The 12,639-nt window shown below is 40.2% G+C and overlaps 1 protein-coding gene across 3 annotated transcripts in view; it reads right to left on the reverse strand.

Annotated features, from left to right (window-relative positions):
- FOSL2 (FOS like 2, AP-1 transcription factor subunit) overlaps positions 1–12,132 on the reverse strand; it is a 33,417-nt gene extending 21,285 nt beyond the window's left edge. Inside the window, exon 1 of one of the 3 annotated variants that reach the window (XM_026681658.2) lies at positions 11,182–12,132. In XM_026681658.2, coding sequence (XP_026537443.1) covers positions 11,182–11,280 — 99 coding nt within the window. In that variant the 5' untranslated portion in view covers positions 11,281–12,132. Of the gene's footprint in view, positions 1–10,460; positions 10,764–11,181 lie in introns of those variants that run through there. The other 2 variants (XM_026681665.2, XM_087965256.1) reach the window with 2 other exon arrangements.
- Positions 12,133–12,639: the final 507 nt, after the last annotated feature.

The raw sequence follows: 12,639 nt of genomic DNA on the forward strand, positions 1-12,639 counted from the left end.
GTTGAAGTCCACCATTTCTTGCCAAGGTTAAGAAACACTATTTAGATTGACTGCTTTCTTATCTAAATCCCAGGGAGTGCTTTTCCCTTCTTCATTACAACTTTACTCTTTGACCTGTGTGATCATCCGTGAAATATGGAGGAGTAGATGAGGAAAAAGTTGTGTTTTCTAACCAGTCATCCCAGAGAATTCCAGCATGTAACTAGGTCATATTCTACTCAATTGTTTATGTTCCCACAATACCAATAGTAACTCAAAAGATAAGGCTGACTCATAGAATGACAAAGCTTCAGCAGTCTTTAAGGAAACAGTGGCAAGATCCCTGGCTCTTTAGAAGGCAAAAAGTAGGGTGATCTTAAGCAAACCATTTCATATTTAAAACTAAAAAGTTTATGTTTCTGGAAGAATCTGAATGACATTGACCTTGTAAGTTAAACCTACTGAGGGATGAAACTACTAGAAAACTACAAGTTTGTATGCTAGACTGGAAAGTCCAAAAACATCCAGTAAAAACTTCCATACTATTCCCATGAAAACTGAATGGTTGCATTTTATACAGTCACATCTTTCTTTTCTTCTAAAAAAGCTTAACAATTCCAATAATAACAATATTTGTAGTATTGATAGAATTTTAAAAAGATACCTTAAGAGAGTTTTAAATTATCCAAATACCCTTAACTTTTCCTGCTTATTGCTTTATCAGTTAAAATGTCAATAACTGAAAAATACTTGTTGTTCTGGTATGTTCCAAACTGATAGAAAATGAAAAAAAAAGAATATATGGAAACATGACAAATAAATATAAAAATGAAAAAGCTGTTTCACAGACATTGTTCCACCAATATAGCACAGAATTTTAAGCCCTGGTACCAGTTAGAAGTACTGCTGCTTTATATGTCTGATCTAGAGGATGGTTTTAAAAGCAGAATATAAAGATGCCTCAGGCTAAAGCAGATTTATGTGCCTATACTTTAATAATACTCCATAAAAAGTGTTTTGGGATTCAGATCAGAAAAAAATCCCTGAAGGTTTTTCCTCTGTCTAGACAAAACAAAGCAGCAGCTTTTAAGAAAGACGCTAGATAATAATTTATTTCAAAAATGTGTATGTATTTGTGTGCATATATAAAAATTTAAAGGCATACTAGTCCACCTTGTTTTGTTTTCTTAGTAAATCTGGAACTTTTGCTGGCACCAAAAGCTGGGGCAATGGAGGAAAAAGAAAACAACTGGCAGCCTCTGAAGGACAAAAAAAAAGTAGAGAAAAGGGAATGCTTTTCTCTAACAAGGAGACAACAATTGTTGGATTAGATTTACAGGCTCATCATGCCCCAGCATGGGGTTTTTAAACCCATTAACTAAAAGTATTTGCAGTATATGGAAATTATCCCCGCTGTTTTGATTGATATAATGACATTAAGGGAAGTAAAATAAACGAGCAAAAACAGCAGATCTGTCCTGCAGAATCCAACCTAAGGTCAACTACTGATTCAGAATTGGTGCCTTGAGGATAATCTGCAAAGTTAGTAATAATCTTAACTGTGAAGGTATGTGATGAGAAGAACACATATTTATTTTCCAGAATGATGCAACATAAACAAGGGAGCAAGGGAAAAAGGAGAGAAGTCAGTGGCGATACACTGTATGTCCTCATTCTCACAACCTGCTTGGGAAAGTTAATATTCTAGAATAGTAGTTAAAGGGTTGGCGGGGGTAGGACTTACAAAGGAAGGAAAAAGCCCCACTGTAAAGGAGAAGTCTGCATTAACAATGGCTTTCAGATTAAAACACTCAGTCTTACTATTCTCGGAACCAACATCCCTCTGTAATCAACAAGGAAGATACTCCTCAAAACCTCCTAAAGAGCGTATTTAGGAGTTAAGTGCTGTTTTTCTGTGCAACAAGAAAGCATACTATGCAAATGCTAGAACATGCAGACTTCTGAGAATACCATGGATAATCAAGGAAAAACAAACCAAGCAAACAAATTAAGCCAAAGTTCTCACTCAAGGCTCTACCTATCCTATTATGTGAGAACCTGGTTCTCTAAAGAAGCCTGTAATGCTTGGGAAAGGTAGAAGGAAAGAGAAGAAGAGGACAATCAGTAACCAGGTGGACGGCTCAGTTGTGATATGTTGTTGAGTACACAATTCGAAGAACTAAAAGAATAAGTAAGGAAAGATTGTCACAGACAAAACGTATGTGGTCGCTAAGAGTTGACACCAACTGGATGGTACATAATCAATTAAATCCAGAAGATTGAGAATTTTAAGATTTTAGCGGACTTTATCAAGATTTGGAGGTGAAATAGAGCCAAGGCTGTAGACTCGACTGGGAAAAACAATATCCTAAAAGAAATTAATTAACAAATCATCTCCATATTACTGTCAAGGCTAACAGCGTGGATAGGTATGCCTGGTCACCAGAGACAGAGCTGAACTTGAGTGTTTTTACCGTACTTAATTTCAACCCATCTGAATGGCACTGAGTTGGACAAAAGGTAAAACAGTGATTAAGAGCTATCAAGGAAACACTACAGGTGGTCCCCAACCTATGGCCACAATTGAGCCCCAAATTTCTGTTGCTAAGTGAAACATCTGTTAAGTGAGTTTTGCCCCATTTTACAACTTTTCTTGCCACCGTTGTTAAGTGAATCACTGCAGTTGTTAACTTAGTAACAGAGCTGTTAAAGTGAGTTTGGGTTCCCCTTTGACTTTGCTTGTCAAAAGGTCACAAAAGGGGATCACCTGACCCCAGGATGCGACAACTGTCATAAATGTGAATCAGTTGCCAGGCATCTGAATTTTGATCATATGATCTTGGGGAATGATGCAATGGTCATAAATGTGAAAAAAGGTCGTAAGTCATTTGTTTCAGTGCCGTTGTAACTTTGAAGAGTCACTAAGCGAAATGCTATAAGTTGAGGACCACCTGTATTATATGATGCCATATGTTAAGGGAGGAGTTCCTATCATATAGGTCATCTAAATCAGGGGTCTCCAACCTTGGCAACTTTAAGACTTGTGGACTTCAACTCCCAGAGTTCCTCAGCCAGCTTTGCTGAGTTGAAGTCCACAAAAAAGTTGCCAAGGTTGGAGACCCCTGATCTAAATTACTTATGTGAGTACTCAGAAATAAAAATATCCTAAATGATTGTGGAATAAAAATCAGCAAAGTGGCTCAGGTACAATATTCTTGGCAACTACGGTCATGGTCTCATTACTTTTCAAATAGGAATAGCCCTAGAGACAAGAGAGCCTACAACGAAGCAGAAGGATTTTGAGTCAGGATTGATATAGGTTAGTTTGTTTGCTTAACTAATCTCAAACTGGTTATGTGCAGCTCTCTGTGTACATGCACATACACGCTAATTTCCAACACATCTGGCTAGAGGGAGAAAAAACAATCTTTCTAATGCTATTTTTCTTTTACATTTTAATAGGATTTTTTTTCCCTTCAGTGAAGCACACTTCAAGCTCAGATGGATATTCTTGAGTAATCTTTTGCAGGATGGAAAACTTAACTATTTTAATTATTAAACATCAAGCTGCTAATCTTTTTCATTCAGAGGGGAATCTAGAGCTATCAGATCAGAATAAAAATGGAAAGCTACTGTGGACTTCCATAATTCAAAGCAAAGAAGAACCATTGTACATTTGTGGAACGTTTAAGAAAAATAGTGCTGGATTTCCCACAAGATTTGCTTTATCCTTTATTATGTCTTACAGCAGCCGGTCTATGCACCCATAGTAAGTGATATAGTATTCTTCTGATATTGGAAGTAACAACCATGATAAGTATCCATCTATGTTTGAGATCATTCTTCCTAATAAGAGATATACCATGACAAGAAGAACCTGCACATTCTTATGGCTCCTATTTATTACACAAATCTGCTACTCTTCTTAGCATTATTTTATTTACCATCACTATAACTCCATGAGGATATTCAGCAGAAAATGAGTGACTTGGTTGAGGTCACCCATTAGCCTCATGATGAAACTGATCTGCTGCAATCTTCTGACTGCTTCACAACATTTGAGATTTATTTATTTTTTTGTAAAAAGATCAGATCTACTTACAGTGATGGCTTACAGGATCTCATCTTTTTTACTCTTTCATAAATTGAAAGATAAATTGTTATCTGATCTGAATTATTATGATTCAGATCGTTAACCTTGCAGGATATTTTCAAGTCCCAGGGTGAAATATCAAAATGCATCCATTATGTGCAAAGTTATCTGTACTGGGAATTTGTGATAACAGCATCATTTTCATAAATAACAGACTGCTTTAAGAGTGCAGCAATTTAAAGGCAGTATGTTCCCAAAGAAAAGATGCCTCACTCTGAATTAAGAAAAGGAGGGGGCAGATTGGAGATAGATGAGGGAGAATGAATTCAATACATTTTTTTCTCTGGTAAGGCAGCTGACATAAAATAAGGAGTTTATGAAACATTAATTCTTGAGTTGAAGTTCAGATTTATGCTTAATCTGCAACATCAGGAAGAATCAAAGCAAAAGCTGAAAGCTGAAACTTTCATATTCTCTTTGAACTGTCAGACGCAAGCCATACATGCATCTATTCTGACATGTTTGCCATGTCTTTATTTAATCTGGAACATAACAGCAGTGTCTTAGGGTGTTACACCACACCCTTTTTGGACCAAGCTGTTCTTTATTTCTTTATAAAATTTCCATCATGCTTAAAAAAAAAACACTCTTAGAATGGAGCTACTATTATCACAAACTGTCAACAAACACTGAAGGCACAAAACAAGATTGAATTTCGGGACCTCTGTGCAAAGGATTTAACTTGAATGTAGAATACTTTATTGGCCAAGTGTGATTGGACACACAAGTAATTTGCTTGGTGTAAATACTCTCAGTATACATAAAGAAAAGGTACATTCGTTAAGAATCAAGAATCATACGTACAACTTAATGATAGTCATAGGGTACAATCAACAATCAAATCATACTAGGAAACAGTCAAGTGGGAGGGGATGGGTGATAAGGAGTCGTGAGAAGATTAATAGTAATAGTAGTGTACACCCATAGTAAGTTGTAAGTTAAACAGTGTTGAGGGAATTATTTGTTTAGCAGTGATGGCTTTCGGGGAAAAAACTGTTCTTGTGTCTAGTTGTTCTGGTGTGCAGTGCTCTATAGCGTCATTTTGAGGGAAGGAGTTGAAACAGTTTATGTCCGGGATGTGAGGGGTCTGTAAATATTTTCACAGCCCTCTTTTTGACTCGTGCAGTATACAGGTCCTCAGTTGAAGGCAGGTGGGTAGGATTTAACTTCTTGGCCTTTTGGCAAAGATTTAAGGACAGCATGTACTGTAGTAGTGAATACGGGTAGTCCTTGACTTACGACCACAGTTGAGCCCCAAATTTCTGTTGTTAAGAGAGTCATTTTTAAGTGAACTATGCCCCATTTTATGACCTTTCTTGCTTCAGTTGTTAAGTGAATCACTGCAGTTGATAAGTTAGTAACCTGGTTGTTATGTGAATCTCATTAACTTTGCTTTCCAGAACGTCGCAAAAGATGATCACATGATCTTGGGACACGGCAACGGTCATAAATATGAGCCGGTTGCCAAGCATCTGAATTTTGATTACATGATCATGGGGATGCTGGAAAGGTCATAACTGTGAAGTGGTCATAAATCATTTTTTTCAATGCCATTCTAACTTTGAACGGTCACTAAATGAACTGTTGTAAGTCAAGGACTAGCTTTAAAGTTGTTGCCTCTACAAATGAAATCTTATAAGAAATACTGGTACCGGCAGAAGTATCGTCATATATACATGATGTCGAAGGCTGAAGCCAATTGGGATTCTTATGTTGCATCCAATAGATTGAAACGACTACTAACAGATAGTCGGCATATGAGAAGGCCAGAGTTGGTTGGCTATTTGGCCAGTCACTTGAACAGCACAATCCTGATCTTCGGAAACCAGTAAGGTAAAGGCACCTGAAACAATTCCAGTCCCAGAGAGCAGATTTTACAAAAGTGTATTGGGATGTGTGTAAATATAGGTGGAAAGTCTAAAGGGATGAAGCTTTCAGGCAAAAAATGTATAAAACTGAGGAAGCAACCATTTGAACCACATGGGTATTTTTTAATATGCTGTATATTTGAAGCAAACAATTCACCCAGTCCACACACTTAGTGTAAATTACTGCTTTCCATTATCTATAATCTTTGGAAATCTATCTGGATTAGCCAAAAGAGGGCACCAAAGAGGTGTGTGTCTTTGCTATGGAACTAAGCACAGAGAGAGTCATTTCTGGTAAAAAAAGAAATGGGGAGGAGAACCTCTTTGATGTATGGAATCTTGCAGACTGGAATTACTAGCAAAGCTTAACACAAGGCAATTATGCACACACACACACAAAAAAACCACCTATAGCTTATTGTAAAAATAATGCTGTACTCCCCCTGTTGCTGCTTTACTGCACAAATAATAAAAAAGCCATGGGGGGGAGGTATAAGGAAAGCAAAGACAACCGATGTAAACATGTTATGAAATATCATAAGTTTGTGTAACTGAGGAGATTGTGCAATGTCTTTCAGAGAAGCCATAAATTTTGCCTATGATGAAAAGGCAGCTAGAGGCGGGCGGGATGAGGAAGAAATCAAGAGAGCAATGCAAATTGAGAGAAAAAAGGCGGAGAACAAACCGGCCATCAGACTTCAGTTCCAACAGGAAATATTCCTCATTCTTTAAGTTCCGACATCATTGAAGACCAGACACTGACCAAAAAAAAGTATCCCAAAAATGTAGCCAGATTGCTCAGATCCTGTAAGAACTTGCATTCTGAAGGTCAAAACCCAATCAACAATAAATACCAACAAGCCGAGGAATGTCTGAATACCAAAGGAAAACAGTAATTGCCCTCTCTTGTTTGCCTGAAGATAAAGCAGATACAAAAAAAAAAAAGGCATTCCAATTCCTTCTGGGAAAAACTGTTTAAAAATGTAGAAACCAAATTGAATCAACTCCTTTGAAAGGATAGGAGATATTGGGGGGGGGGGGGGTGTTTGTATTTTGCCTATGGCTGTATCATTTAAACAACATTTTTAGCACACACCGAAAAGCTTCATGAAACAGCCTTAGAGTTCATGGAAGGGAAAATGATCCCAGCTAGAGTAAAACAGAAGAGTTGCAAACAAGAGATAAAGAAAATCCATATTTTAAAAAGTACAATTCCACTTGCAGATTCCACTAATTTGCAATAGAGCAACAAAGACAGTAATACATTCTGCCTAATCTAGGGGAAAAAATTCTCTCTTGCTTTACATTTTTTTCAATGTAACAAATGATTTACAATCCATTGCAAAAATGCTTTTTTCAGGGCCATTTATTAGATGGGATTATAAAGAAAGTACTGAACACAAAAACATACAGAACATATGTCACCATTAACATACTGAAACTAAAAAACAAATATGTAATCCCACATCAGATTTTGAATTTAGATTCTAGATTTTCAATGGAAAAAGCCATTTTGCTTTGCGCGTATAATATTTAGTTCGACAACTGAGTTAAAGTAAATTACAAATCAAGCTAATGATACTAACATTAAATCCTTTTTGAAAAGCAAATGTAATTATTTCAAGCTTATTCTGATGTAATTTCTACCTTTTCAAAGTATTGCAGCCTCCTTAGAATCCTAAAAATAACATAAAAATTCTGTTTATACAATAGGAGAAAAAGGAAGAACCAATTTGATTTTCGATTCACAGAAAGAGATATGTGGTTCTTTGGAAATTTGAAGAAGTTACATCCATAACTCTGAAAATCTACTTCTACCAAATAAAGCACAAATAAATGGGGTGGGTGTCACAGTAAAAAATGCTAACCATTACAAATATCAAGGAAACATTTTGCATTTTAGAAATATCTTGGAAAATTGAAGACTAGTATTTGAAAAGGGAGGGGAGAACTTATTTCCAAAGAGTGAGGCAGAAATGTATTAACTCTGTAAACCCATCTTCACTAAATAACCAATCTTTTCCTGCTTCTTACGACTTTTGATTCATAATTTTCACCCTAGATACAAAATCAGATAACACAAAAATTATACAGATGCATTATTCCCAATTTTGAAAACTATAACCAGCACATTAAACATTCATAAAAATATCTAATTTTGTTAACTGCCAAAGTATAGCCTAATTTTGCCCATATACTTTTTCAGGCTCCTTCCTATAGACCAACTACTATATAATGAAAATAATGTATCTTTCTTTGGACCTTTGAAATAATTTTCTAGAGGACATTGTAGATTCCATTTTTCTAGATTCACACAATGGTATTACAAATACATTAGTCACATTCCAAATCCTTAATTCTGTCCTGACAGTTATGTGAGCTGGCACCAACCATATTCCCTGAAGACATCTCTATTTTTGTTTTATTTTTTCCAAATCCTAAAAACGATTATTTCATAAGCTTAACTCATTTGAATTGAAGGAACTTAGGAACTGAAGCAGTTCAAAGGAGATTCCCATTGTGGCTTCTCCTGGGAACAGACATGTAAGACTTGGACTGTTCCCAAGACCTGGTGCCTTTCACAATTTCCTTTCTCTCCTTAAACTTCTATTTCTTAAATAAGAAACTTAGAGATAAGAAATAGAGGAGTGATCAATCCATATAAAGAAAATATATCTATCTGTCCATAAAGTCACATGCATTTCAAATGACTTCAATTCCGTTTGGTCATTTCAGTGACCTTTTACACTGATTAAGTCTCACAAGGGTCCAGGTGAGCCTCAACTACCCTGGAATTATATAGGCCTTTAATGTGGGTACCACTGGGTTCACAGATGTGCCCCTTAGAACCATTAGGGCTCATTTCATTGCCCCTAATTTTAAAATCATTTTTATTTTTTACTTAAACATTAGTTTTCTGCTGGAAAATAGTTTGCTGCAAAGCAAAGCACCAGTTTCCAACATAATCATGTGATGCATGTTAGCTCATTTGTATGTTTTGGTGTGGTGTACTTTTTGTCTGAGATTTTCTTCTATGTGGGAGTATAATGATCTGTGTGTTTCTTTAAACATAACCTGTTTGCATTATGTGAAAAAAAAGTATTTTGTTGTGCTTTGTGCAGGCAGATACGTGTTTTGGCACTTGACATTCAGACCACACCTCTGCATTGTATTCATTTGGCAAAGTTATTTATCTCTCAGCCTAAGTCTCCTCAATTTGCCCTCTGTGAAATGGGTACTGGAGTAGAAGACTATGAGCTCAAAGCAGAAATTTTGTGTTTATAGAAGCCCAGAATTCCTTCTTGCCTTCCTAGGTAAAGTTCATAGGTAACCTACATTTTCTATTTTGTAAAATAAAGGAGTTTTGTGACTTGCCCTAACTATCTTGATGGGCATTTGTAAATGTGCAAGTCCTACTGTCCTCTCCAAATTATTAAGAACACATATAACTTTCTCTTAAAATGTGCCCAATGCTTAAAAGGGCTGGGAATTCATGGCTTATGGTCCTTCCCCAGATTATTTTCTACTCTGTAAAATCTCACCCCAAAACTGCAACTTCTGAACTTTTGGAAATACCATAAGTGAAAAAGTCAAGTCAAGGAAACATTACAGATGACCAGACCTACATTTAGGCTGCTGTTTGCAAGCTGCTTACTTTGGGGGGTGGGGGGGCGTTTTCTACTGAATATGCCTGAAGACGAACTTGGTTCATCTCCTCCTCTGCACTCTTAAAAGTCCACAAAAGAAACCAACTTCTTTCTTTGGCTCTCCTTCAGCTAAGGTACCAGACATTTTGGCATTCTTTCCCAATGGGAATGATTGAAGAGCTTGAGGCCCACATATCCCCCTTTATACTGCTTACACGCCAGTGGAAACCTGTGTTAACAGTTCCAGAAAGCTACTCATGATTTCCTCTCTTTTGTTCCCAAGTGGACGTTTTATTCCGAGAAAAACATGCCGCCGACCGCCGTACCCACCCAACCCTTTGACCTGGCGCGTATGGCTCTGTACATAGAGATGGCCGCTCAGGCTTTCTCTTCGCCCTGGATTTCTAGACTCTCGCCCAGAAAGGCTCCCCTTCCCTCCGATTCTCCGTGAGAGGACCTCCAGACAACACTGATCTCCTCTGAGGAGAATGGACCGAAGATACCACCTTTCCCAGAAGAGACTCCCCACCCCACCCCACCCCGAAGCCAAGAGAAGCAAAGCAACCTCCCACCCTCCCCACCGCGCGCCTCTGCCTCATCGCCTTTGGCTCCACCAGAGGCCAGCACAAGCTGCGGAAAGCAAGACCGCCTAAGGGGCGCAGGGTTCGGGTTCTGCTTGAGCTCTGAAGAATCCCGGCTAAGGGATCGCGAGCGCACGGACAACCGTGAAGCTCTCTTTTCCCAGGAAGAAAAGGAAAAACAAGGGAAGGGAGAGGACCGCCCGCCCTTGCCCCCCCAACCAACCCCGCTTACTTAGCCGGCGCGCCGCCCAAATCGGTGGCTCAGGGTCGCATTGGGCTGGCTTGTCACTCCGATCGGGCTGTGCCTCCTGCCTAACAACTTCCAAGGGCTCTCGCGCTCTCTTTCTCTTTCTCTCTCTCTCTCCCTCCTTTGCACTTCCAAGGACTTGTTCGCGCTCACCCGCAACCGCCCCAACTCTTGAAAAGCCGCGGCCGTTTCCGCCTCCTTTTAAGGTGTGAGCGCGCAGAGAGGCGGCTATTGGACTGGAGGCCAAAGGAGACGCGTCGCCCGCTGTTCCCCTCTTATCTCCGACTGAGGGGAGAGGTCGAGGCGCTCGCACAGGAGGTGGACTGGGGTGTGGTTAGCGAACTTTACTATTTGGTTAAGGAGTTGCTGCGAGCCGCGGAGGAAGGGAGGGGGCACACAGATCGCTCGCGGGGTGGGAGGGGGGTGAGAAGCGTGCGAGGGAGAGGCGCTGAGGAGGGGGAAGAAAAGCAAATAATAAATAATCAGCACGATAACAGCGACCCGAACTAGGCAAAGTCACATTAAAATAAAATGTAAGAGGCTGTTCCGCACCCCAAGACGAATTCCTGTCACGGGACCACAAACGGGAGAGAGAGGATGAATTTAGGAGAGGAGATAGGACACGTGTCCTGGTAAAAGGAGAGCCTCGCTGTCAGAACCAGATTTGGGCAATTTGGTGACCAAGGTGCCCGAGCTGGCCCCCTACCTGTTGAGTTGTGATGCTCGAGTAAGTTTCCGGATGCCCTGGAGAAGTGCTGCTGCCCCGAGAGGAGGTATCAAAATTTGCCGGAAAGTCCTGGTACATTGTCCAAGGTGCAAGTGGAAGAGAAATAATAATGAAAAAATAATATTCTTTCTAGCTGTTGTTCCCTCTTGTTCCACCTTCCTGTCTTGGTTTCCAATCGTGATGCTTTAGGTTTCAAACGCGCTCAGGTGGAGGCGGATGCAGCTGGCAATTTGGATTTTGATTCTATTTTAAAGCCTGATTTCTCTCTCTCTTGACACAGGACCGTGGGATTAAAAAAGAAAAGATTCACCCCAAACCTACCACGTATAAGAATGCAAAATTCACTGCTTGTAGAGCCAAATCATTGAGTCTCTTAAGAACGTCAGCATAACTGTGAACAGTCTTTAAAAAAAGAGAGACTTTCCAAACGCGTCTTTATTTCTAAAGAAAATTGGACGTGTCTTGTTTCCCCTTCTTTCCCCTTTGCCTGCCTACTGGTATCCAAGTCTTAATCTCTCTGTAGTTTTAAGGAGGATCGTTGCCTCCTGTATAATTAAGCCCTTCAGAAAAGTGCCGTCTTCCTGCTCGAACTGGACTGGATGACTCAGCCCGGGATTTGAGGCTCTTTTTATTTACTTATTGTTGAAAAATTTGACTGAATTATCGATCTAGCTCTTGATTTTGCTCTCCTCGGCCACGAAGGCGAACTCTTCTGTCCCCCTGCTTACACGTAACCTCCCCCTCCTTTCTCTTTCCCTTGAGCAAGCGCCTCTCTAGCTTGGTATCCTTGTTCTCTGAGCTCCTTTACTCTCCCTGGATGAGTCAGTGCGATGGCATTAGTTCAAATCCCGAGCCTCATTGCATCTCCTCTTCTTAAGATCTGTACCATGTGGACTTCCAAGCGTCAAGCTTGCAGCTTGGCCACGCCCCACTCGCAACGCGGAGCCTCCCACCGGTAGGGGGAGGAGGAGGAGGAGGAGACAGGAGGAAGGCAAAAATCGGTCGGCTCATTAAACCCGACCCAGTTTACTGAATGCAGACGATCGGAAGGCGGATAGGCGGGCAATTCAGGCAGACGGTCTGACGCCCACTCGCCAGGCCGCCCGACCGGACAGTCCGTTGCCTGGTCCGGAATGGTTTTTCCTCTCTCTCCCCCCCCTCCCCACGTCTCGGTTTAGTCTGTTCCATTGTCGCAGGTCGCGGTTGCCAAAGATGGTCATTTGCGTGGTACTACGTGAGCGCGGGTTTCCTTGGTTAGAGTGACGCGCTCGGAGAGGGATTCCCTGCTCGCCCGCCACAGATCAAATCTCAATTAAGTGGTGAATCTTAATAGAAAAGGCGGGAGAGAACGGATTCAAAGAAGCCTCTTCTGATTCCTCCCCGGTTCTTTCTCGGGCGGGGAGCAGGCCGTCCTGCGCGGGAGCGAAGGCGGAAAAC

This window comes from Notechis scutatus, chromosome 1 (genome assembly GCF_049901735.1).
Source record: "Notechis scutatus isolate UNSWTSFEM ecotype Mainland chromosome 1, rNotScu1.2, whole genome shotgun sequence".
In the NCBI taxonomy this organism is placed as follows: Eukaryota; Metazoa; Chordata; class Lepidosauria; order Squamata; family Elapidae; genus Notechis; species Notechis scutatus.